At 55.2% G+C, this 23,154-nt stretch overlaps 2 protein-coding genes across 2 annotated transcripts; one reads left to right on the top strand and one right to left on the bottom strand.

The window, feature by feature from the left end:
* Nucleotides 1-9,558: 9,558 nt before the first annotated feature.
* Nucleotides 9,559-10,529, bottom strand: LOC117310397 (melanoma-associated antigen 10-like). Its single transcript, XM_033849953.2, has one exon. It carries the CDS (start codon nt 10,527-10,529, stop codon nt 9,756-9,758), a length of 774 nt encoding a protein of 257 aa, XP_033705844.1. The 3' UTR covers nt 9,559-9,755.
* A 5,490-nt stretch (nt 10,530-16,019) lies between these two features.
* LOC117310396 (melanoma-associated antigen 10-like) lies at nt 16,020-16,793 on the top strand. Its single transcript, XM_033849952.1, has one exon. It carries the CDS (start codon nt 16,020-16,022, stop codon nt 16,791-16,793), a length of 774 nt encoding a protein of 257 aa, XP_033705843.1.
* The last annotated feature ends 6,361 nt before the right edge of the window (nt 16,794-23,154 follow it).

The raw sequence follows: 23,154 nt of genomic DNA, 5'->3' as shown, positions 1-23,154 counted from the left end.
GCAAGTACTGCGAGACTGCTACAAGAGTGTGTTAGGAACTTAAGTTAGATGAGGCAGGAGCGCCACTTGAGGTGCCCTTGGTGAAGGGACATGGATGCTGAGACCTGAAGGATGAGTAGGAGTTGGCCAGGCAAAGAGTGAGGGAGGTTGTGCTCAGGCAAAAAGAACAGAGTACGCAGTGGGCACAAAAGTGACCTCTACCTCAGCCACCCACTTCTGCTGTCACTTTCCAGGCTTTGTCATCTCCTGTAACTGCCCCCACCTTGATAATCAGTGATTCAAGCATCCCCGCTGTGGTCATTTTCCAACCTCTTCAGGGCCTTCAGGCATTGCCTTTCTCTGTCTCTACCTGTCAGCCATCTCCTTTTTCACTTAATCTTTATTTAAATGACTTTACTCAGGTATAATTAAAATGCACATATTTAAAGTGTACAGTTTGATAAAGCTTTCTCATACCCTTTTTTTTTTCTTTCTTGCGGTATGCGGGCCCCTCACCGCCGCCACCTCTCCCGTTGCGGAGCACAGGCTCCGGACGCGCAGGCTCAGCGGCCATGGCTCACGGGCCCAGCCGCTCCGCGGCATGTGGGATCTTCCCGGACCCGGGCACGAACCCGTGTCCCCTGCATCGGCAGGCGGACTCTCAACCACTGTGCCACCCGGGAAGCCCTTCTCATACCCTTTTGAAGTCCCTCCCTCCTGTATCCTGCAACCTTGCTAAACTCACTTATTACTTCTAGCAGCTTTTTCTTGGTAGATTCTATGAGATTTTTCTACACAGAAAATGTTGTCTTCAGATAACAGCAGTTTTCTTTTCTAATAATGAATACCTTTTATTTCTTTTTCTTAACATGAGACAAAACTCTTCTCTGTCTTAGAAAGGCTTTCTGCTTAGCTCCTTAGCTTCTGACTCAGTCCTCTATCTCTTCTTCGTCATTGCAATCTTGGCTCCTTAAATCTCCAATTTTGTGTCTCCAGGCCCGTGAGACCACTGAAAGCTGTGCTGGTTTTTTGGTCCCCAGATATATCCATCTACCTGGATGAAGCCTGAATTCTCAGCCTCCTTCACTGCCCTAGAATTGGCAAATGTCCCCAGAGGAGAAGCAGCTGCAAAATACCAGTGTACCTTCCCATGGTTCTCCTTCTCCTGCACGGTGGCCCTTTAAGTTCTGATCACTTCAGGAGGTCTCCAGTGGTTCAAACTGATCTTTTTCGTCATATTTTTAAAAATTGTTTTTGCTATTTAGAATGTTATTATTATTAAATATTGCATATATACAAAAGAAAGATAATGTATCGTGTACATTAACAGTCCAAGGAATAGTAGAAAACCAAACGCCCATGAATCTATAACAGAGAAGAACAAACCTAACTCCATATTCGATCTATTCCTTTAGCTCTAATCTCTGTGCTTAGTCATGCTGGCTCTGAACCTTTGTCTCTTCAATCAGTAAAAGAACATTGCCTATAGCCTGAAATATACAATAGTCTTTTCTCAAGGCTCCGCCTCCCAGGCTTAACCTTTAAAGCCATAACACTTTCATTCATATAGACATAAAAACTTATAGAACAGAAAATAAAATTTGTCTTATTGAAGGTTTACAGGAACTTTGTGACCTGACCTACCTGGACACCTGCGAGAACAAGGGACTATCACGTCCTCTCTGAGGTCTGGCCAGCACCGAGAGGTCTGCAACAGCCAGCCACACCCCGTCCCCTTTTAGTATAAAAGGAGCCTGAATTCTAACCTGGGTAAAATGGTTCTTTGGGATATGAATGTGCGATCTTCTCAGTCTGCTGGCCTTCTGAATAAAGTCGCTGTTCCTTGCCTCAGCGCCTTGTGTCTCCATTTATTGGCCTGTCACGTGCCGAATAGTACGGGCTTGGGCTCGGTAACAAACCCACCATGAAGGTAAGCTTTAGGTACAGAGCCCCCGACCCTCCTCACTTATAGTCAGTCCCGGTCCACCCTCACGCAACTATTCTACATTATTGTTATTTTTAAAAATTCATTTAAAATGAGATATAATTGATGTATAACTGTGTAAGTTTAAGGCGTACAATGTGTTGACTTCATACATTCATATGTTGCAATGTGTTACCACCTTAGGGTTAGCTAACATGTCTGTCACATCACATAATTTTCATTTATTTTTTGTGGTGGGGACACATGTCATGTTTTAATGGGATTTTCCTGTTGTTCTCTATAGGAGCGTTTGTCTGCCAAAAACTACCCTGTCGTACCCATAAGCAGAAGTCAAATCAATAAAATCAAGACACCTTCAATGGTTCTCAAATTTTACCACCTGTTCTCATCTCTTCTACCACCATGTAGTCCAAGTTATGACCATATATCCCCTATACTAGTCCAATAGCCTCCTAAATTGATCTTGTATCCACTTTGCCTCCTTCTTATGCATTCCTCATATAGCAGCCAGAATTATTTTTAAAAAACAAATCATATTATGTTACTTCCATGCTCAAAACCCTTCAATTCTTCCTACTGCTTTCTTAGCATAAAATGAAAAACATTTTTAATCACAATAAATGGCATTGGCTGAGTTGTGATAATGCTCAATGTACCAGGCACAGTATCGTTTGATTTTCATAGTAATGCAAATGATTATTTCCCTTGTTTATACCAATGAGTGAGTAGAAATCTATAAAGCTGAATTTAATTGGTTAAGGACACAGTTAGAAGTGGTGAAGCTGGAATTCCAAGCCAGGCCTTTTCAGCTCTAATGTACGTGTTTGAAACAGTTTAGATATATAGATACCTGACTTCTTCAGGGCAGGCAGGTAGACTGGAGACCCAGGGAAGAGTTAATGTTACAGCTTGAGTCCGAACGCAGTCTGCAGGCAGAATTTCTTCCTCTTTGAGGGACTTCAGTGTTTTCTCTTAAGACCTTCAACTCTTTGGATGCAGTGCACTCAGATTATGGAAAATAATCAGCTTTATTTATAGCCACTGATTCAAATGTCAATCACATCTAAAAATACCTTCACAGCAACATCTAGAGACATGTGTAACCAAGCAACTGGGCAGTACAGCCCAGCCAAGTTGGCACATAAAATCGCCCACCATACTACCTGACTGTATTTTCATTGTAAAGAATTCAAACAGTGGGAAGTATAGAGAAGAAACACTGAGAGTCACACTCCCACCTCTGTCCCCTTTACCTCCACAGAGATGAACACTGTCAACCTCTCAGTGAACATCCTTCCGGAGAGCTGCCTATTCCTTTAACATTCATACATATAAATATATATATAAATATATATATATATATATAATTTGGTTTATTTTATTTAAATGGGATCATTCTGTAAGTATTGTTTGTGTCTTGTTTTCCCTCTTGATTGGTAAGTCACATATATTTGTTTTATTTTTTTACTTAGACAAACAAAACATTTATTCAGTGCTTACAATATTAGGTGATACAATTGAGTGAAAAGCAAAAGTCCATCTTTGACCCCCTTCCTGAACCTCGCTCTCTTCCTCAAAGGTAAACGCTGTTATCGTTTGGTGTGTACACATGCAAACTTTGGACACAATATTACACACGGAGCTGAAGATGACAGAGTGTGACTCTGCATCCCCTTCATGTGCTCTATTCTTCTCCATCTTTACCCCTGCATAACTTATGTCAAGAATGGCATGTTATGACATTGAGATTATGTCATGAGACAAAGTCTATATTAATAAGAGAGAAGGCTGTTTGTCTTGCAAGTGTGACACTATGAAGCATATGAAAAGTTTAAGACTATTCCTATGGAGGACTGTCAGTGGCTGACGGCTGTAAGCATCACCCTTTCCCTTCAAACTTGGGGCCAGGAGCTATTAGCTCCCAGGTTGGGGGATGGGTATATAAAGGTCAAGAATAATTTTTCAACCAGAAAGCCAAGACTTTGTTTTACTGTGTGGATTTTTTACACAATTATCTGCAGGAAGTTTCCAACAGAAGATATCAGGGGAAGGGAGCATTTTGAGATGGGGAGTTTATCCTGGGTTATCAGGATGGGCCTTAAATCCAATCACAACTGTCCTTATAAGACAGAAGCAGAGGAGATCTCTCTCTCTCTCTCTCTGTCTCTCTCTCTGTCTCTCTCTCTGTCTCTGTCTCTGTCGCTCTCTCTCTGTCTCTCTCTCTGTCTCTCTCTCTCACACACACACACACACACATACAGAAGAGGAGAAGGTGATGTGAAGCAGCACAAAGAGATTGGAAGATGCTGACCTTGAAGTGATGCAGACACAAGCCAAGGAATGCTGGCAGCCAACAGAAGCTGGAAGAGGCAAAGAAGAATTCTACTCTAGAGCCTCCAGAGGTAGCTCAGCCCTGTCAACCTTGGATTCAGCTCAGTGATAATAATTTTGAATTTCTGGCCTCCAGAACTGTGATAGAAGAAATTTCTGTTGTTTTATACCACCCACATTGTGGTAATTTGTTAGAGCAGCCATAGAAAACTCATACGGGACCAAGTCTAACTGTTTGAGTGTCAGCCACAACTTCCACACACACCTAGTGTGCCAGTGCTAAATGTCAGATGGTCACAGAGGAGGCAGGAGCTTTGGAGAGGCAACTGCCAACATGCTTGGATGCCCAGGCTCCAGCGGTAGGAACAAGGCATAAAGATTTTGACCTTGGGGATCTCCCTGTGACTGAGGAATGGACAGAGAAATTAAAGGGGAATCTGAGGACTTGGATCAATGTTTACGCCCCTGTGAGTGGTTTGTGAGGTGGACAAACGCAGGCAACAGTGAATAGAGTTACAGGGTCCTCATTCTTTAAGCGAGCACTCTAGGGGAGAGGCTTGGTCAGAGGCCAATGATTCGAGGGACCATATTAATAAATTCTTAATTAATTAGTGGCACTTTGGCAGAATCTTAAAGCTGTAATGAATCTGCCATCACCGTGGTGCACAAGAAATCTAGGGGACATGGGATGGCTATGCATGGCAGGATGCTGGGAAAATGGAGACAGAGACTGACTGGAGATCAGGATGCCCTAGACCACGTCAGAGGCCGCCTATGGTTGTACGTAAGGTTCAGGGGAAAGGGGGAAGACATAGAAATAGTCACTGCTATTTGTACTCTGTTTAATGCCCTTTAAATCAATCTTATGAACTTTAAAGCAACCAGATAATAATAATAACTTTAGAAAGACAAATGGCCAAGATTCCTCTGAATGAATATTCCCTTGTTAGTTCTGGATTTGACAAAGTAACTTTCCCCAAACCTTTAAACACTGGCTACAAAACTAATCAAACACTCCTAAGCATTTAAGGAAAATTACCTGTATATCGGACTGTCTTTACTGTTTCAAATACCCTTAAAAGCCTAGAGGAGAGAACTGTCAGGCTCACAGAGACAGGGGGCTAGATTCCAAGTCTGTGACCGCACTAGGACCTCCCACCAGCAGAGGGCAGTGGTCCAGACAGCGCGGCCTCTTGACTGGCCGAGGGGGGAAGGCTCTGAGAAGTGATGGGGATGCTGCTAAGCCTGCTGCAGCCCCTCACAAGCCTGAACGGCTCAGGAAGTGCTTTCCCCACAGTATGCTGGGGAACAGAAGGTGTTTCTCCTCGATTCCTGCAGGGAACACGTGTGAGCGGTACACATACCGTCCAAATGGGGGCGGATCACAAGCAGTCCGGATGTCCCAACCAGAGTTAACGTGGGCTGGCCGAGGCAGCTCTGGGGAGCTGCTCTGGGCGGCGATGGATTCAGCCAGGTTATAACGCTCTGGAACAGTTTTTTCCCATTGAGAACACTCAAGGAGGAAGGCAAGATCCGATGGAGCACTGCAGCTGGAGAGGCGTGGGGGCGGGAGGAGCGGAGACACGCAGTACAGGGAGCTCTCCACATCCCAAGGGAAGAAGTTGTATTCCTTTTTCCTTTGTTTCTCTTTTGGGAAATCCTGTTAGTGCTCTTTTCCTCACGGTTTCCACTTCTTTGTCTTCCGGGAGAGTTACTCAGTGTTAACTTTCAGCTATCTAATTTAGTCATCAATGGTATCATTCCTTCTATTGGAATATTTTATTTTATTTTATTTATTTTTGGCTGCATTGGGTCTTCATTGCTGCGCTGCACTTCCTCTAGTTGCCACTAGCGGAGCTACTCTTCCTTGCGGTGCGCGGGCTTCTCCTTGCAGTGGCTTCTCTTGTGAAGCGCGGGCTCTAGGCGCTCAGGCTTCAGTAGTAGCAACACGCGGGCTCAGTAGTTATGGCACGCGGGCCCTAGAGCATGCAGGCCTCAGTAGTTGTGGTGTGCAGACCCTAGAGTACGCAGGCTTAAGTAGTTGTGGCGTGCAGGCTCAGTAGTTATGGCACACGGTAGCTTACTTGCTCCGCAGCATGTGGGATCTTCCTGGACCAGGGATTGAACCCGTGTCCCCTGCATTGGGAGGCAGATTATTAACCACTGAGCCACTAGGGAACCAGAATATTTTCTTAATTCAGGCAACAGAAGTTTTAAATTTCAAGAATTCCCATGACTTCTTTTCAAATTAGCCTCTAGTATTCTCCAGGTTAGTTAGATACGTCCCTAGTCTGTGGTTAGTGGCAACAAAGACACTGCACCCAGAAGGCTTCTGGAGTGAGCACTGACATTTGCAACAACCTGTAGGAGACTCCCTGATTTGACATTGCAACCCATGCAGGGATAGGGCACTAAAGCTGTCACTGCACAGAATGGACAGCTAATGGTGGTGGTGCGTTTAAGATTTTAGTTCTTTGACTAGCCTGTCCAGGGCCTAGAAGCTGTCAGGGCTGGCTACCTATTAGCTTCAAGGGCCCAAATACCTGTGGCCATAGAACCTCAATACTTAATTTGCAAAGTGAACAAACATGCTCAAAGTGAAATCTTTTGGAGGCTAACCAGGTCTGGAACTTTCAGACTTGCCTGAGGAAATACTGTTTTGTCCTCCCCCGAGCACACTCAGCGCCAGGGGCTCTCGCTTCTCGTACCCCAGACGCAGAGCCCACCCGTCTTGCCCCCGCCCACCCGGGAGCCGGAGCCCCCTAACTGCCACGAGCGTCCTCCCCCCCACTCCACGCCCCGCCCTGCCCCGGCGGGAGCTCCCCTAACGCCTACCGCACCCACGCCCGGGAGTCCTCCCCATCGACCCCCGCCTCAGCCTTCCTCCCGCCACACGCAGCAGCCGTTAGCCCTCCCCTCCCGTCTCGGCCCCGGGGGTGGGGCCCGCCCGTCCGATCCTCCCCACCCCCGCAGCCAGTCGTCCTCTCCTCTGGCCCCCAAGGCCGGCCCCACCCGACCAGCAGGAAGCCCTCCGCTCAGGCCCCCCCCACGCTTAGCCATCAGCCCCACCCTCTGCACCCCGACTCCAGAACGCCCCCCACCAGCCACCCCGGAAGCCAGCAGTCCTCCCCTCTGACCCGCTCACTGGGGGACCCTTCCCTCAGCCCCCCTTCAGCCCGCTACCCTCCGCCGCCGCTCCCCCACTCCCAACCGAGCAGCCCGTAGCCCTCCCCCGACCTCCATTCCTTCCCGGGGCCCCCGGTACCTGCGGAGTCCAGCCCCCGGCAAAGCCCCCGCCTGTCTCCTGACTCGCTCTGACTCTGTGGATGGCTCCGGCGTCCCGCTCACGAGGGGCTGAAGAGCTCGTCTCAGCAGAGCAGCCAGGAACTGTGCCGCCGACTGTCCCAGGCACTCTGTGCGAACGCCACGTGGGCTTCCGGGTGCTCCCGGAAGCCCCAGGAGGATGAGGGAGAAAGTTCTAGACGTCTCTTTACCGAGAAACTGGTTGGATCAGAAGAGCACGTGAGGAGGCGCTCTGCTACGGAAGCAGCAGTAGCCATGCGCACTGAGGGCCTGAGGTCCCAAGGCTTGGCGCCTCCGGAAGCGAAAGACACGCCCATTGGCCTTCCACCAATAGGAAGGCCTCCTGCGAGGCTGCGGAGTTGGGGGAGCGAACTTGGCGATGCAGAGCCCATGGGGGCACATTGGTCAATCTGTCTTTACAGGTGGGTGTCTACTGTGATTCATAATGTCATCAAGTTATTCTTTTTTCTTTCTCTTTTTTTAATTTAATTTTTTTATACAACAGGTTATTTGTTATCCCTTTTATACATATTAGGGTACATATGTCAATCCCAATCTCCCAATTCATCACCCCCCCCGCCCGCCCCCACCATTTTCTCACCTTGGTGCCCATATGTTTGTGCTCTACGTCTGTGTCTCTATTTCTGCCCTGCAAACCGGTTCATCTGTACCATTTATCTAGGTTCCACATATGTGCATTAATACACGATATTTGTTTCTCTCTTTCTGACTTCCTTCACTCTGTATGACAGTCTCTAGATCCATCCACATCTCTACAAATGACCCAATTTCGTTCCTTTGTACGGCTGAGTAATAAATAATAGTAATAAAGCTCTTCTTCACATGGACTGATTTCTTGTCTAGTTGTATCAACTAGCCATCTTCTCACATGGCACAAGAGGATGAGGCAGCCGTCTGGGGCCTCTTTTATAAGGGAGGTAATCTCATTCATGAGGGCTCCCCCCTCATGGGCTAATCACTTCCCAGGGCCCCACCTCCAAATGCCATCCCTTTGGGGGTTAGAGTTTAACAGGTGAATGAGGGGGAGAGGTTTACAAATATTCAGTCCATAGCAGTGTCTGTCCATCTATTGTTGCTCCTATGTTCCCTTTTTCCTGCTGAGATAATCAAGGTTTTCATTTACATTTTAACTTCTCTACTGCCTTTTTAGGCAATTATCAGTTTTTGCTAAAACTTTACAATTCACCTATGAAATGGAAAAAAGCGCTCACCATCTCTGGGTCTGCAAAGTGCCTACCTTACCCTCTCCCCGGAGAGGTGTCCCATGGGTGCTGAGCAGGAATCGGACTCTGGACCCCCGCCCTCACCCGCAGCAGCCCTTTCCCTCCATTGCCCACAGCAGAGGCCAGACTCAGATGAAACGTTCAGGGAAATTTATTAAACAGAAACATTGACTGAAACCATTGAACAGAGGGCATGATAACACAGAGAGGAACGTGTAACAGCCACCAGAGTCCGGGGGTCACGGCCCCCCCCAGGGTCCTCAAAAAGGTGCCTCCGCTACACCCCACCCGGCGGCCCTCCATCCCCCCACTGCCTCCCTTCCTGAGGGCCCTGCGGGTGGTGTCTCGCCAGGAAGGTGGGTGCCGGCAATGCCCGCTCCCCCAGGTCAGCCACTCCCCCTCTGGCCCACATGCTCGGGGCCTGGCCCTGCCCTATGGCTGGAACAGGAAAGTCCCACAGCAGGGGACCCACCACTGAGCGGACGACGGGGTGTCCCGAGGAACAACGTGGTGGCCTTCAGTTGTACTGCTAATTACTTTCACATTTCCAAGTAAACTCCTATTCCAATGCCATGTTATCTTGTTCACCACCACAAAATAATATGGGAATCTTACAATTTGTTTTACACAATTGCAAAACTCTTGTCTTTGAACTGAATTAGTGCAAATACATGTGTGATTAATGTCATTTCCAAACTTAGATACTGAAGCTTATTAAGCCTTCTTTTAAATGAGACAATATGTGAAAAATTCCTAAAGAAAACAGACATGGAAGTCCATGTCAACATACACAACAGGAACCCAAAATGCTGCACACCGGCTTCCCCCAACTCGCCCGGCTCTCACTGCTTAGAAGGCTGACCGCTCCCTCTTCAAACTCAGAGAGAAGGATCAGCCCCCCTTCCTGCCCCACGGGAGAAGCTGCTGGACGTGGGACTGGCTGCTGCACTGGCTCAGGCTCCCTCTTCCTCATCGCTCACACTCCCTGCAGACACGGATGGGAAGAACCTGGGATCCATGCTATTGCTCCTGAGCAGATGCTGCAGGACCTGCCACTTGCTGGTCTCCGCGTAGGCCCGGGGACCCCACAGGAACTCGTAGCGGGCAGGGTCGCTGTGGGGCACCTGCTGGTACTTCAGGTAACCCGTCTGCACCCACACTTCGGTGAGCAGCTCCCTCCCGCCACAAAACCCCAGGGTGTCTAGCATTCCCCACACCTCCTCCTCAGGGACGCGGTCACCGAACAGGGTGACCATGGTCAGGACCAGCAAAGGGAGACCGGCCTCGGGCGTGCACTGCCAGTCGCTCAGCACTGCATCCCAGGTGAGGCCCAGGGTGGGGACCAGGACGTAGGTGCGCTCGCGGGGGTCCACCTCCTCCACGTCCACGCCAAACACCAGATACAGGCACTCGCAAACGAGGCGGAAGACCACGGGGAAGTGGTCCCGATGCTCCCGGACGACCGTACTCAGCATCTCCGCCTCGGAGGTCGGCTCCCCGGTACGAAACTTGACGAGCAGGAACCCCACCAGGTCAGCCATCAGCACAACAAGTGCCTCGCGGGGCAAGGGCTCGGCATAGGTGGAGAGGGAAGGGGCGCCAGGGGAGGCGGAGGACGAGGGGGATGCGGCCTCCTCCCCCGCAGCCCCCAGCAGCGGCGCCTCCACCGGACCCTGGGCCGGGACTGGGGCCTCAAGGTCGGCCTCAGGCTGGCGGAGCTCACTCATCTCGACCAGGGGCCTGATCACTGGGGTCGGGCCGCCCACGGGAGTGTGGGCACGGGTGACAGGCGTGAACCTCATACCTGGGGAAGAGAGGGGGTGTGAGCGGCCTCGGCGGAGAAAGGCACCCTGGGCAGCCCTGACAAAGGCCACTTACAGGTCTCGTCTCAAGGGCTGCCCTCGGGCCTCACAGGGGCGCTCCTCCCGGGTGGCCTGTCCCCTGCCAACCTGAAGAAGGAAGTGAGGGGGCTCCTCAGGGTGCAGCCAGCACGGCCCCAGGTTCTGGGGCTGACAGGGTGGTGGGGTGACTTGGGTGTTGTGGGGTCCCCTCTGTTCTGGGAGGGGGAGCCCCTGGGTACACACTCAGGGCACGCACCTCCCCTTGGCTCCTGGCGCTGCCTGGGCCTCCTCTGCTCTGTGCCCTGAGGACACGGTCCTCAGACCTGGGCCTTCGCCTCCCGGTTCCTGGAGCCCCTGTAAGAGGAATGGAGGGCGCACCTCTTGTGTACACTGTGGCACAGCTCTGGGCCTCGGTGCTGGTAGGAGGATTGGGCCGGACTCTGTGAGGTCCCCCCAGTGCTGAGTTCTGGGGTGGGTGGTCCCCTCGGGGTCGCTCGTCGTGCTCACTGTTCCCTTAAGGGCCTGGACCCTCCCCTTTGCAGGCCGGAGGGGAAACTCAGAACAGGACCCCGAATCTGAACAGAAAGCAGTGAGGGGGCCCCACAGGTGGCCGCACCTGCCCAGGGCCTCCCGAGGGTCCTAGGATGGGGAGATGCTGGGTCCTCACCTCCTCCTCACATCCTGCCTGGCCTCCCAGCGCTGACCACAGGGGCAGGTTTCTGTTGAGGCCCCTGTTCCAGGGCTGGGGGTCTGCTCAGTCCTCCCTCGGGGTCCTCGGAGTCAACCCTCTGTGGACCTGAAGGCTCACCCCTCACACCAAACACCTGACCTCCTGAGGACCCCGACCCAGAGGTCAGGAAACATCTCATCTGCTGACCGTGCTCTGGCGCCTCCAAGGCCCCCGCGGAAGGGCAAAGGATCCCTCCCTGTGTTGGGGTCTAACGTCCTCAGTCCTTCCTTCCTCGCGTGCAGGCTGGACTCTGGGCAGGACCTGGGATTGTCCCGTCTGCCAGTGTGAGTCCCTGCTCCTTATACCAGGTCTCCAGTCTCTCCGAGACCCTGACGTCAGGACGTCAGGACAGGCCTACCGTGCTCATCCCACCCCGGGGCCTCCCACGGCCACCTGCAAGGGCGGTGACCTGGTGGGTCCCTTTTGTCCTCCCTCAGGGTCCCCTCAGTCCTGCCTAAGGGCCCTAACCTTAGTCCACCAGGGACCTGACATTTTACCCTCTGCCCTCATGAGACCCCGCCCCTTATCCCAGGTCCCCAGCTTCTCTGACACCCTGATGTCAGGAAGTGCTGCACGTGACGGCCTCCCAGGGCCAACTCTGTTCTGGGGTTCAGGCTCCCCTCAGTCCTCCCTTAGGGCTCTCACCTTGGCTCCACACAGGACCTGGATTCTCTCCTGTGCCCGCCTGGGACCCGCCCCTTATACCCCCTCCCTAGCCTCTCTGAGACCCCGCCCCGTGCTCCCCTCCCCAGCGTCTCTGAGACCCGGATGTCAGGAAGTACTGCACGTGCTCATCCCGCCCTATGGCCTCCCAGGGCCAGCTCTGTTCTGGGGTCCAGGCTCCCCTCAGTCTTCCCTCAGGGCCCTCACCTTGACTCCACGCAGACCTGGGATTCTCTCCCGTACCCATCAGACACCCCAACCTTTATACTGCCTACCCAGCCTCTCTGAGACCCCGCCCCGTGCTCCCCCACCCCAGCGCCTCTGAGACCCGGATGTCAGGAACTGCTCTACGTGCTCATCCCGCCCTATGGCCTCCCAGGACCAACTCTGTTCTGCGGTCCAGGCTCTGTTAAGTCTTCCCTCAGGGCCCTCACCTTGACTCCACGGAGGACCTGGGATTCTCTCCGGTGCTCACCAGACACCCCGCCCCTTATACCCCCTCCCTAGCCTCTCTGAGACCCCGCCCCATACTCCCCTCCCCAGCGTCTCTGAGACCCGGATGTCAGGAAGTGCTGCACGTGCTCATTCCGCCCTATGGCCTCCCAGGGCCAACTCTGTTCTGGGGTCCAGGCTCCCCTCAGTCCTCCCTTAGGGCTCTCACCTTGGCTCCACACAGAACCTGGATTCTCTCCTGTGCCCGCCTGGGACCCACCCCTTATACCCCCTCCCCAGCCTCTCTGAGACCCTGCCCCGTACTCCCCTCCCCAGGGTCTCTGAGACCCGGATGTCAGGAAGTGCTGCACGTGACGGCCTCCCAGGGCCAACTCAGTTCTGGGCTGCAGGCTGCCCTCAGTGCTCCCTCAGGGCCCTCACCTTGACTCCACACAGGACCTGGGATTCTCCGCAGTGCCCACCAGACACCCCGCCCCTTATACCCCCTCTGCAGCCTCTCTGAGACGCCGCCCCGTGCTCCCCCTCTCCAGGGTGTCTGAGACCCGGATGTCAGGAAGTGCTGCACCTGTTCATCCCGCCCTATGGCTGGAAGGGCCAACTCGGTCCTGGGATCCAGGTTCCCCTCAGTCCACACTCAGTGCTCTCACCCGGACTCCACATAGGAACTGGGATTCTCTCCTGTGCCCGCCTAGGATCCCGCCCCTTATACCCCCTTCCCAGCCTCTCTGAGACCCCGCCCTGTACTCCCCTCCCCAGCGTCTCTGAGACCCGGATGTCAGGAAGTGCTGCACGTGCTCATTCCGCCCTATGGCCTCCCAGGGCCAGCTCTGTTCTGGGGTCCAGGCTCCCCTCAGTCCTCCCTCAGGGCCCTCACCTTGACTCCATGGAAGACCGGGGATTCTCTCCCGTGCCCACCAGACACCCCGCCCCTTATACCCCCTCCCCAGCCTCTCTGAGACCCCGCCCCGTGCTCCCCTCCCCAGCGTCTCTGAGACCCGGATGTCAGGAAGTGCTGATGTGCTCATCCCGTCCTATGACCTCAAGGGGCCAACTTTGTTCTGGGGTCCAGGCTCCCCTCAGTCCTCCCTCAGGGCACTCACCTTGACTCAACGAAAGAGCTGGAATTCTCTCCCGTGCCCACGAGACACCCTGACCCTTATACTGCCTCCCAGCCTCTCTGAGCCCCCGCCCCGTGCTCCCCATCCGCAGCGTCTCTGAGACCCGGATGTCAGGAAGTGCTGCACGTGCTCATTCCGCCCTTTGGCCTCCCAGGGCCAACTCTGTTCTGGGGTCCAGGCTCCCCTCAGTCCTCCCTCAGGGCCCTCACCTTGACTCCACGGAGGACCTGGGATTCTCTCCCGTGCCCACGAGACACCCCGACCCTTATACTGCCTCCCCAGCCTCTCTGAGACCCCGCCCCGTGCTCCCCTCCCCAGCGTCTCTGAGACCCGGATGTCAGGAAGTGCTGCATGTGCTCATTCCGCCCTATGGCCTCCCTGGGCCAACTGTGTTCTGGGGTCCAGGCTCCCCTCAGTCCTCCCTCAGGGCCCTCACCTTGACTCAACGAAGGACCTGGGATTCTCTCCCGTGCCCACGAGACACCCCGACCCTTATACTGCCTCCCCAGCCTCTCTGAGACCCCGCCCCGTGCTCCCCCTCCCCAGCGTCTCTGAGACCCGGATGTCAGGAAGTGCTGCACTTGTTCATCCCGCCCTATGGCCTCCCAGGGCCAACTCTGTTCTGGGGTTCAGGCTCCCTTCAGTCCTCCCTTAGGGCTCTCACCTTGGCTCCACGCAGGACCTGGATTCTCTCCTGTGCCCGCCTGAGACCTCGCCCCTTATACCCGCTCCACAGTCTCTGTCAGACCCTCACCCTTATACCCTTCCCTGCCTTCAGCCCTGGGAGGCCCTGGGGCGGAATGAGCACTTGGCAGCGAGTCCTCACTTATGTATCCGGGTCTCAGAGAGGCTTCGGAACAGGTATAAGCGTCCGCTCTCAGGTGTGCTATGGCTAGAATCCCAGGTCCTGCGTGGAGTCAAGGTGAGGGCCCTGAGGGAGGACTGAGGAAAACGTGGACCCCAGAACAGAGTTGGCCCCTTGAGGTCATAGGATGGGATGAGCACATCAGCACTTCCTGACTTCTGGGTCTCAGAGAAGCTGGGGACCTGGGATAAGGGGCGGGGTCTCATGAGGGCAGAGGGTAAAATGTCAGGTCCCTGGTGGAGTAAGGTTACGGCCCTTAGGCAGGACTGAGGGGACCCTGAGGGAGGACAAAAGGGACCCACCATATCACCGCCCTTGCAGGTGGCCGTGGGAGGCCCCGGGGTGGGATGAGCACGGTAGGCCTGTCCTGACGTCCTGACGTCAGGGTCTCGGAGAGACTGGAGACCTGGTATAAGGAGCAGGGACTCACACTGGCAGACGGGACAATCCCAGGTCCTGCCCAGAGTCCAGCCTGCACGCGAGGAAGGAAGGACTGAGGACGTTAGACCCCGACACAGGGAGGTATCCTTTGCCCTTCCGCGGGGGCCTTGGAGGCGCCAGAGCGCGGTCAGCAGATGAGATGTTTCCTGACCTCTGGGTCGGGGTCCTCAGGAGGTCAGGTGTTTGGTGTGAGGGGTGAGCCTTCAGGTCCGCAGAGGGTGGACTCCCAGGACCCCGAGGGAGGACTGAGCAGACCCCCAGCCCTGGAACAGGGGCCTCAACAGAAACCTGCCCCTGTGGTCAGCGCTGGGAGGCCAGGCAGGATGTGAGGAGGAGGTGAGGACCCAGCATCTCCCCTTCCTAGGACCCTCGGGAGGCCCTGGGCAGGTGCGGCCACCTGTGGGGCCCCCTCACTGCTTTCTGTTCAGATTCGGGGTCCTGTTCTGAGTTTCCCCTCCGGCCTGCAAAGGGGAGGGTCCAGGCCCTTAAGGGGAACAGTGAGCACGACGAGCGACCCCGAGGGGACCACCCACCCCAGAACTCAGCACTGGGGGGACCTCACAGAGTCCGGCCCAATCCTCCTACCAGCACCGAGGCCCAGAGCTGTGCCACAGTGTACACAAGAGGTGCGCCCTCCATTCCTCTTACAGGGGCTCCAGGAACCGGGAGGCGAAGGCCCAGGTCTGAGGACCGTGTCCTCAGGGCACAGAGCAGAGGAGGCCCAGGCAGCGCCAGGAGCCAAGGGGAGGTGCGTGCCCTGAGTGTGTACCCAGGGGCTCCCCCTCCCAGAACAGAGGGGACCCCACAACACCCAAGTCACCCCACCACCCTGTCAGCCCCAGAACCTGGGGCCGTGCTGGCTGCACCCTGAGGAGCCCCCTCACTTCCTTCTTCAGGTTGGCAGGGGACAGGCCACCCGGGAGGAGCGCCCCTGTGAGGCCCGAGGGCAGCCCTTGAGACGAGACCTGTAAGTGGCCTTTGTCAGGGCTGCCCAGGGTGCCTTTCTCCGCCGAGGCCGCTCACATCCCCTCTCTTCCCCAGGTACGAGGTCCCCTGCCCACACTCCCGTGGGCGGCCCGACCCCAGTGATCAGGCCTCCGGTCGAGATGAGTGAGCTCCGCCAGCCTGAGGCCGACCTTGAGGCCCCAGTCCCGGCCCAGGGTCCTGTGGAGGCGCCGCTGCTGGGGGCTGCGGGGGAGGAGGCCGCATCCCCCTCGTCCTCCGCCTCCCCTGGCGCCCCCTCCTTCTCCGCCTATGCCGAGCCCTTGCCCCGCGAGGCACTTGTTGTGCTGATGGCTGACCTGGTGGGGTTCCTGCTCGTCAAGTTTCGTACCGGGGAGCCGACCTCTGAGGCGGAGATGCTGAGTACGGTCGTCCGGGAGCATCGGGACCACTTCCCCGTGGTCTACAGCCATGCTTGCGAGTGCCTGCTGCTGGCGTTTGGCTTGGACGTGGAGGAGGTGGACCCCCGCGAGCGCACCTACGTCCTGGTCCCCACCCTGGGCCTCACCTGGGATGCAGTGCTGAGCGACTGGCAGTGCACGCCCGAGGCCGGTCTCCCTTTGCTGGTCCTGACCATGGTCACCCTGTTCGGTGACCGCGTCCCTGAGGAGGAGGTGTGGGGAATGCTAGACACCCTGGGGTTTTGTGGCGGGAGGGAGCTGCTCACCGAAGTGTGGGTGCAGACGGGTTACCTGAAGTACCGGCAGGTGCCCCACAGCGACCCTGCCCGCTACGAGTTCCTGTGGGGTCCCCGGGCCTACGCGGAGACCAGCAAGTGGCAGGTCCTGCAGCATCTGCTCAGGAGCAATAGCATGGATCCCAGGTTCTTCCCATCCGTGTCTGCAGGGAGTGTGAGCGATGAGGAAGAGGGAGCCTGAGCCAGTGCAGCAGCCAGTCCCACGTCCAGCAGCTTCTCCCGTGGGGCAGGAAGGGGGGCTGATCCTTCTCTCTGAGTTTGAAGAGGGAGCGGTCAGCCTTCTAAGCAGTGAGAGCCGGGCGAGTTGGGGGAAGCCGGTGTGCAGCATTTTGGGTTCCTGTTGTGTATGTTGACATGGACTTCCATGTCTGTTTTCTTTAGGAATTTTTCAAATGTTGGTTCTTTGAATAGAAGACTAAACAAGCTTCAGTGTCTAACTTTGTGTATGACGTTAATCCCACAGGTATTTGCACTAATTCAGTTCAAGAACAAGAGTTTTGCTGTTTTGTAAGAGAGGTTGGGAAATCTCCCAGTTCGTTTTGTGACCGTGTACAAGATAACAGGGAATTGGAATCAGAACTGCTCTGGAAATGTGGAAGTACTTAGCAGTGATATAGATGGGAGAAGAAATAGAAAAATAAGAGTCATTGTTGTTCCAATTCTTGCTTCCCTGTCTTGTCTGTCATTCTGTAAATAAAACGAACTATCTCTGTTGAGTTGGATTTGCATGGGTATTTTAAGAAAGTAGAAGGTTCATCTGCGTCAATAAGCCCCCTGCCCACTGGCTTGTTTATTCCGCAGACCTCCACGGAGCCTCTGCTCTCCGGAAGGGCCTGTGTTAGTAGCGGGAACGCTAGGAAAAGCAGGACACACCCACACCTAGAGTGATGGTCTAGGAGCCACTGTCACATGAGGAAGGTGGTGAGACGTCCCCTAAGTCCCACAGAATAAGACAACATGGGACGAGGCGGTGGGGCTCCAGCAGCGAGCCCTGGAGTGTTAAGTGCCCCGAGCCAGGGCACTTCGGGCCTTTGGGAAGTGGGGGTTCCTTCTGTGGGAGGTGATGGTGATGAAGCTGGGTGGTGGCAGCAGCCAGACATGCAGAGGGTGTATCTTGGGTTGCAGGGGAAAGTCTGAAATGGGACATTACTGTGAGATGTCCTTCTGGGTCGTGGATGAAGCCGAGAGAAGTCTCGCCCTGGGGCAGGAAGGAAGGGGTGCTGGCTCTTGTTGCATTGCAGTGGGCCACAGTGAAGAGGTAGGTGTTTCATAGCCGCCATCTGCAAGGATTTCCAGAGAAATGAGGGTCTTGCTCTTTGAAGCCCTGCTCGGTATTCCCGGGGCTGGCCCTCCTCTCCCTGCCCTGGGAGAGCCAATTACCAACTGTATGGAAACGACCATTTTAGTCACCTGGAGTTTACTTTGGCCACTTGTGAGCAAGGTCTAGATTTCAGTGGGATGAAATGAATGAAAATAGGGGGTTTGAAAGAAGAGAGGCTGCCGAAGTGGAAAGGAGTCGCCGTGTGACTGGAATCCTGGGAGCTTTGCGTGAGCTGCACCCAGCTGGGGAAATCACCACCCTTCCCTCCATGCCGACAGACACACACACACACACACACACACACACACACACACACACAGACACACACACATACACATCCAAATTGAATAATAAATCCTCCAGGAGTAAAACACACAGAACAGCAATTTTGACTGGTTTTCTATTCCGTTTCCTATGGAGCTGCAAATTCTCTGAGATGTCATGAAAAGAAAGCAATTTCCAGAGGGGAGAAGGACAGAGTCTGGGATCAGAATAATACTAGAAATAAGTCCTAGCCACTAAGAAGCAACGTCCGCCAGTGTCCCCGCGTTCAGGCAGGTGCAGAAATATGGCGGCATCAGAGACCCACAGGTTTGGGCTGTGACCTGGCATCGAAAGGAAGGGGCAACTCCTGGGCCTAATGGGATTGGGAGGTCACTGCAGTGGGAGGTGCAGACGGCGCCGGGGGCTAAAGAGGCAGCCCTCCCTGCTGAGCGCCGTACGACAACGTGAACATTACGTGGGATCCTGGATTTGAAGCACCTGCCATATAGCAGGTGGGCACTTGGAAAAGGTGGAGAATTTCAGGGCCAATGGAACCTGCTCAGACACTCCTGCCGGAAAAGAAGGGGATTTTGTCATCACAAATGGTAAGCACTCCTGGGGGAAAGCAGGGATTCCTAGTGCCCGTTCGTGCAGTGAACTGACTGATGGGGGGCAGTGCTAGCCCAGGGACGGCCGTGGCAGGCGGCGCAGCAGCGGCCGGGACACGCCAAGAGCGCCCCAGGGACATTCAGGGAGACACTTTTCAGGGGGGCAGCAGCGCCCTCCCCAGTAGACTCTGGACGAGCACACATCACCCCGGCACACAGCCAGTCCTGACCAGGGCGGCGCAGGGCACACGGGAGCTGCTGCCCATCAGCGGGAAGCTCTGACGTTCTCTACGTGCGCTGAGCCTGCCCCCTGAGGGGCTGGTGTGAGTTGTCTCAGCCGTGGCCCTGTTTCCCGAGAAGCCCCCATTCCCCAGCCCCAGCTAACGTCTGCTCTGAGCTCCAGCCTCCTTGGCAAAGGGCTGACCTCCTGCCTGGCTCTCGCCTACCCTCCTCTGTGGCAAATATCGCCGGCTGCTGCTTTAGGGGCCTTTGTGAGCAAGTGCGGGGCCCGGGCCTGTGCCTGTCCGTGGTCCCTGAGCTGGGGCTGGGCACAGGGATAGGGCTGGGTTGGTGGCGGGATGCAGGGTGTGAAGCCAAGTGACATTCACAAGACAGCAGCAGGGTGTAAAGCCACGTGTGAGCAAGCATCCAGGAGGAGGGGCATCCGCAGGGCCCTGAAGGGCACAGACACTCACGCCCCGTGGGGATGCGGAGAGCCCTCCAGCCCGGCGGTCCCCGTGCTTTGAATGCAAGCTTGCCGCCTGCCTGACAGCCAGTGTGCCCGGGGAAGTGAGCCTGCAGGAGAACGTGGGGCCACCACGCCGCTGGGACAGAAGGGAGCAGAGTGGGCAGTGGAAGGAGAGAGCAGGGCCCAAGGCTGAGCATAGGAGCCGCCTTCAGAGGGCCGTGCCTCGGACCGCCACCTCCGGGACCCTTCTCCATCCTCACGCCCTCAGTCCTAGACCCTCACCCTCCTCCCTGGCCCTCGTGTCCATTTCACGAGAGATGGTGACCTGATGGGGCTGGGGAGGCCACGTGGGCAGAATCCAGTGTCAGGCTCTCATGGGCACTAATGCCCGGCTTCCCTGTGTTTTCTCCATTATGTGGCCTGAGGCGTCAGGTAGTAGGACCCCGTGGAGGACAGCTGAATCCCCCTTGACTGTTGGGGAGACAGGTCAGGCCAGTGCGGGGATGGGTCTTTGCACGCATATGATGCTTAGCTTGAATAAGAGTCCTTCTAGTGACAAGCTGATCAAATCATGGAGACTCCCTACGCCTCGATTTCTCCATCTGTAAAATGGGCCTCCTAACAGTACCAGGCAAAAGCATTGGTGTGGGTTTCCCCATGATGTGACCTGCTTGTAAAAAGCCTGGGCCAAATGAAGTGGTCGGTGGCTGTAGCTCTTGTTACTGAGTGTGTAAGAAGGATGCGCCCTCCCCCATGTTGTGAGGATTCCCGACCAGTGCACGTCTTGGGATCCCCGCGTACGTGGGTTAGCGCAGTTTTTCTTTCCTCGTGAACATTTGTTGTCAGAATGCTTGGGCTCGCCTTCCTCGTCTTCTCGCTTGTCCCCGTTCAAGATGAGGCGGTTGATCTGAGGTGTCGCCTCCATTGGAACACGGGTGTTTGCAGCTTTAGGTCCCAAGTGCCTCTTTGGCCGCGTGCCATAAGTCCTGGGGCCTTTGGTATGTGTTTTCTTCATTTCAAAGTATTTTCTAGTTTCCCTTGTGATGTCTTGTACGTTCCCTGGGCTATTGTTATGGACTGAACTGCGTCCCCCCAAAATTTGCATGTTGAAGCCCCAATCCCCTAGAACCTCAGAATGTCACTGTGGCTGGAGTTAGTGGTTCTTAGGTTGAAATGAGGCCATTAGGATGAGGTCTAATCCAAGATGGCTGGTGCCCTTGAGGGAAGAGCGGATCAGCACACGCAAGGAGAGAAGGCAGGGGCTGGGGGTGCGTGCACAGAGGGTGACCACGTGAGGGGCGGTAAGAGCACGGCCACCTGCAACCAAGGAGACCGGCCGCAGTACAAGCCACCCCTGCTGGACCCTCCCTCTCGGCCTCCTGGTCGGAACCACCGTGAGAATCTGTGTCTGCTGTTTCAGCCCCTCATCCTGTGCTGTGGGATTTGGCATCGTCCCAGACTAATGCGGTTATTTGGGGACGCACGGCTCAATTTCCCTCTCTTTGCAGATTTCCCACATTTCCTTCTGTTATTGAGGTCTAATTTCACTCTATTTTGGCCAGAGGACATACTTTGTATGATTTCAGCCCTTTTGTTTGTATCCCCTTAAGTTTACTGAGGGATGCTGTGTGGCCTGACGCGTGGAGTACCCTGGAGAACGTTCTAGGTACGCTTGACGAGCACGTGTCTACTCTGTTCTTGGGGCTAATAGCCTACACATGTCATGAGACCTAGTCTTTGTACAGTGCTGTTCAAATCTGTGATTCCCGTACTGCGGTGCTGTCTGGTCGCTGTACCCATAATGAAAGCAGGCTGTGTTAGTCTGCTTAGAGCTGCCATAGCCAAGTCCCACAGAGGAGGTGGCTAAAACTACAGAAATGTACTGGGTGCCAGTCCTGGTGGCTAGAAGTCCAACGTCAACTGGCTGGAAAGTGCAGTCTCAGGTGAGGGAAGGCGTCTCTTCCTGGCTCGCAGACACCTGGTTTTCTCTTGGTCCCTCACTTGGCTGCTTCTCTGAACAGGTTGTGGGGGAGAAGGGAGGCAGGGAGAGAGAGTTGGGGGGAGAGAAATGGAGGGAGAGAGAGGGTGGGAGGGTGGAAGAGAGGCTGAGGGAGGGAGGGTGGGAGGGAGATCTTCGGTGTCTCTTCCTCTTTTCCAAAGGACACCGCTCTTGTCGGACTGGGGCCCCACCCTTGTGACCTCATTTAACCTTACTGACTTCCCCAAGGGCGCTATCTCCAAATACACGCGCCTTGGGATTAGCACTGCAACAGGTGGACTTAATGGTTGGGGTGGGAGCTGGGGGATCCATTTGAATCCATCACAGGGGGGACCGAAGTCTCCCACTTCTACTGTAGACCGGTTTCTTCCGTCCCCTCTGTCCATTTTTGCATCGTTCACTTGGGGCGCTGCTGTTGGGCTGCTCAAGAGACCCCCCTGACGTGCACTAGCTGTTGCATTGTGACAGACGGGAGCGGCAGATGGGACCACCCCTCACCCGGGCAGACCCGGGGCTCCTCTGGCTGCTGGTGCTTGGATCATTCCTGGTACCTTGGGTCTACTTCCCCTCCTCCCCCAACCCACCTGTTTTTTTCTTTTCTGTGTTTCTGGCCACCCCACAAGGCTTGGGGGATCTTAGATCCCCGACCAGGGATTGAACCCGGGCCACCGCAGTGAAAGCATAGAGTCCTAACCCCTGGAACTCCAGGCAATTCCCGCTCCCCGCCCCCTCCTTAGCAGTGTTTGGGAGGGGATGTCGCCCTATCGCTGTGACAGCCACAGAGTCCTGGCCAGGTCCCCCGGCCCATCCCCCACACGTGGAGGCAGCAACTGTGAGCTGGGGGTGCGCCCTGGCCTTCAGTGCTCTGTACACACCACTGGGCACTGACCACAAGGACTCGCGGTATAAGCGCGACACCCCAGCGCCCAGAGGGTGGTGGAGCATGGCGCCCTTGAAGTGTTTAGCTCGAAAGGCAAGGAAAAGAGAACCAGGAAAATGTCTCCAGACGCAGGACCCGCAGTGAAAAGCAAACCTCAATCCTGCTGTCCAGACACCAGAGAGCACCCCCAAACTGAACACCCGCAGGCCCCTGCCAGGGACCGTCACCTCCACACCTGTGCGTCTCAGGACAGTAAGGGCTCTTTTCAGGCCTCTGACCAGGGGAGGCCTGAACTCTTCTCATCTGTCAAATCGAGACTCTGCTGGAAACGGTGTCCCCGCAACCATGAACCCGTGGATGCCAGGCCCTTCCTTGTGCTTGTCCAGCCCTTCAAGGGTCTTTCTAGTGAGTGGAGGCACGTCGTCTGAGGGGCTTCACTGGCTACCTGCTAGGTGCCCGCACTGGGCCGGGGGTGGGCTGTCACCTGTCATTGTTTCCTGCTGAGGGGACTCAACTGCTCAGCCACGCCCAGGACAGAGGCGCCAAACACGTGTTGGGTGGAACATCGCTCTCATGTCCCCGTGCTCTTTACTGCCCTGCAAGGTTCTGGCCGCGTTACCACCTCCGTGTGTCTGCAGGGTCTGCCTGGTCAGGGTCCTCTGTGGGCCTGCCTGGAGGGGCCGGGTATTCCAGGAAAGAGCGGGAGCCCACGCAGCGATGGCAGAAGTGGCTCAGCGGCCGAGGGATCAAGGTCAGGGAGGCGGCAGGCCTGGCGGCCACCT

The sequence above is a fragment of the Tursiops truncatus genome, chromosome X, assembly GCF_011762595.2.
Source record: "Tursiops truncatus isolate mTurTru1 chromosome X, mTurTru1.mat.Y, whole genome shotgun sequence".
Classification (NCBI taxonomy): Eukaryota; Metazoa; Chordata; class Mammalia; order Artiodactyla; family Delphinidae; genus Tursiops; species Tursiops truncatus.
The sequence above is the reverse complement of the archived record's forward strand: the minus strand, read 5'-3'. Positions and strand labels throughout refer to the sequence as shown.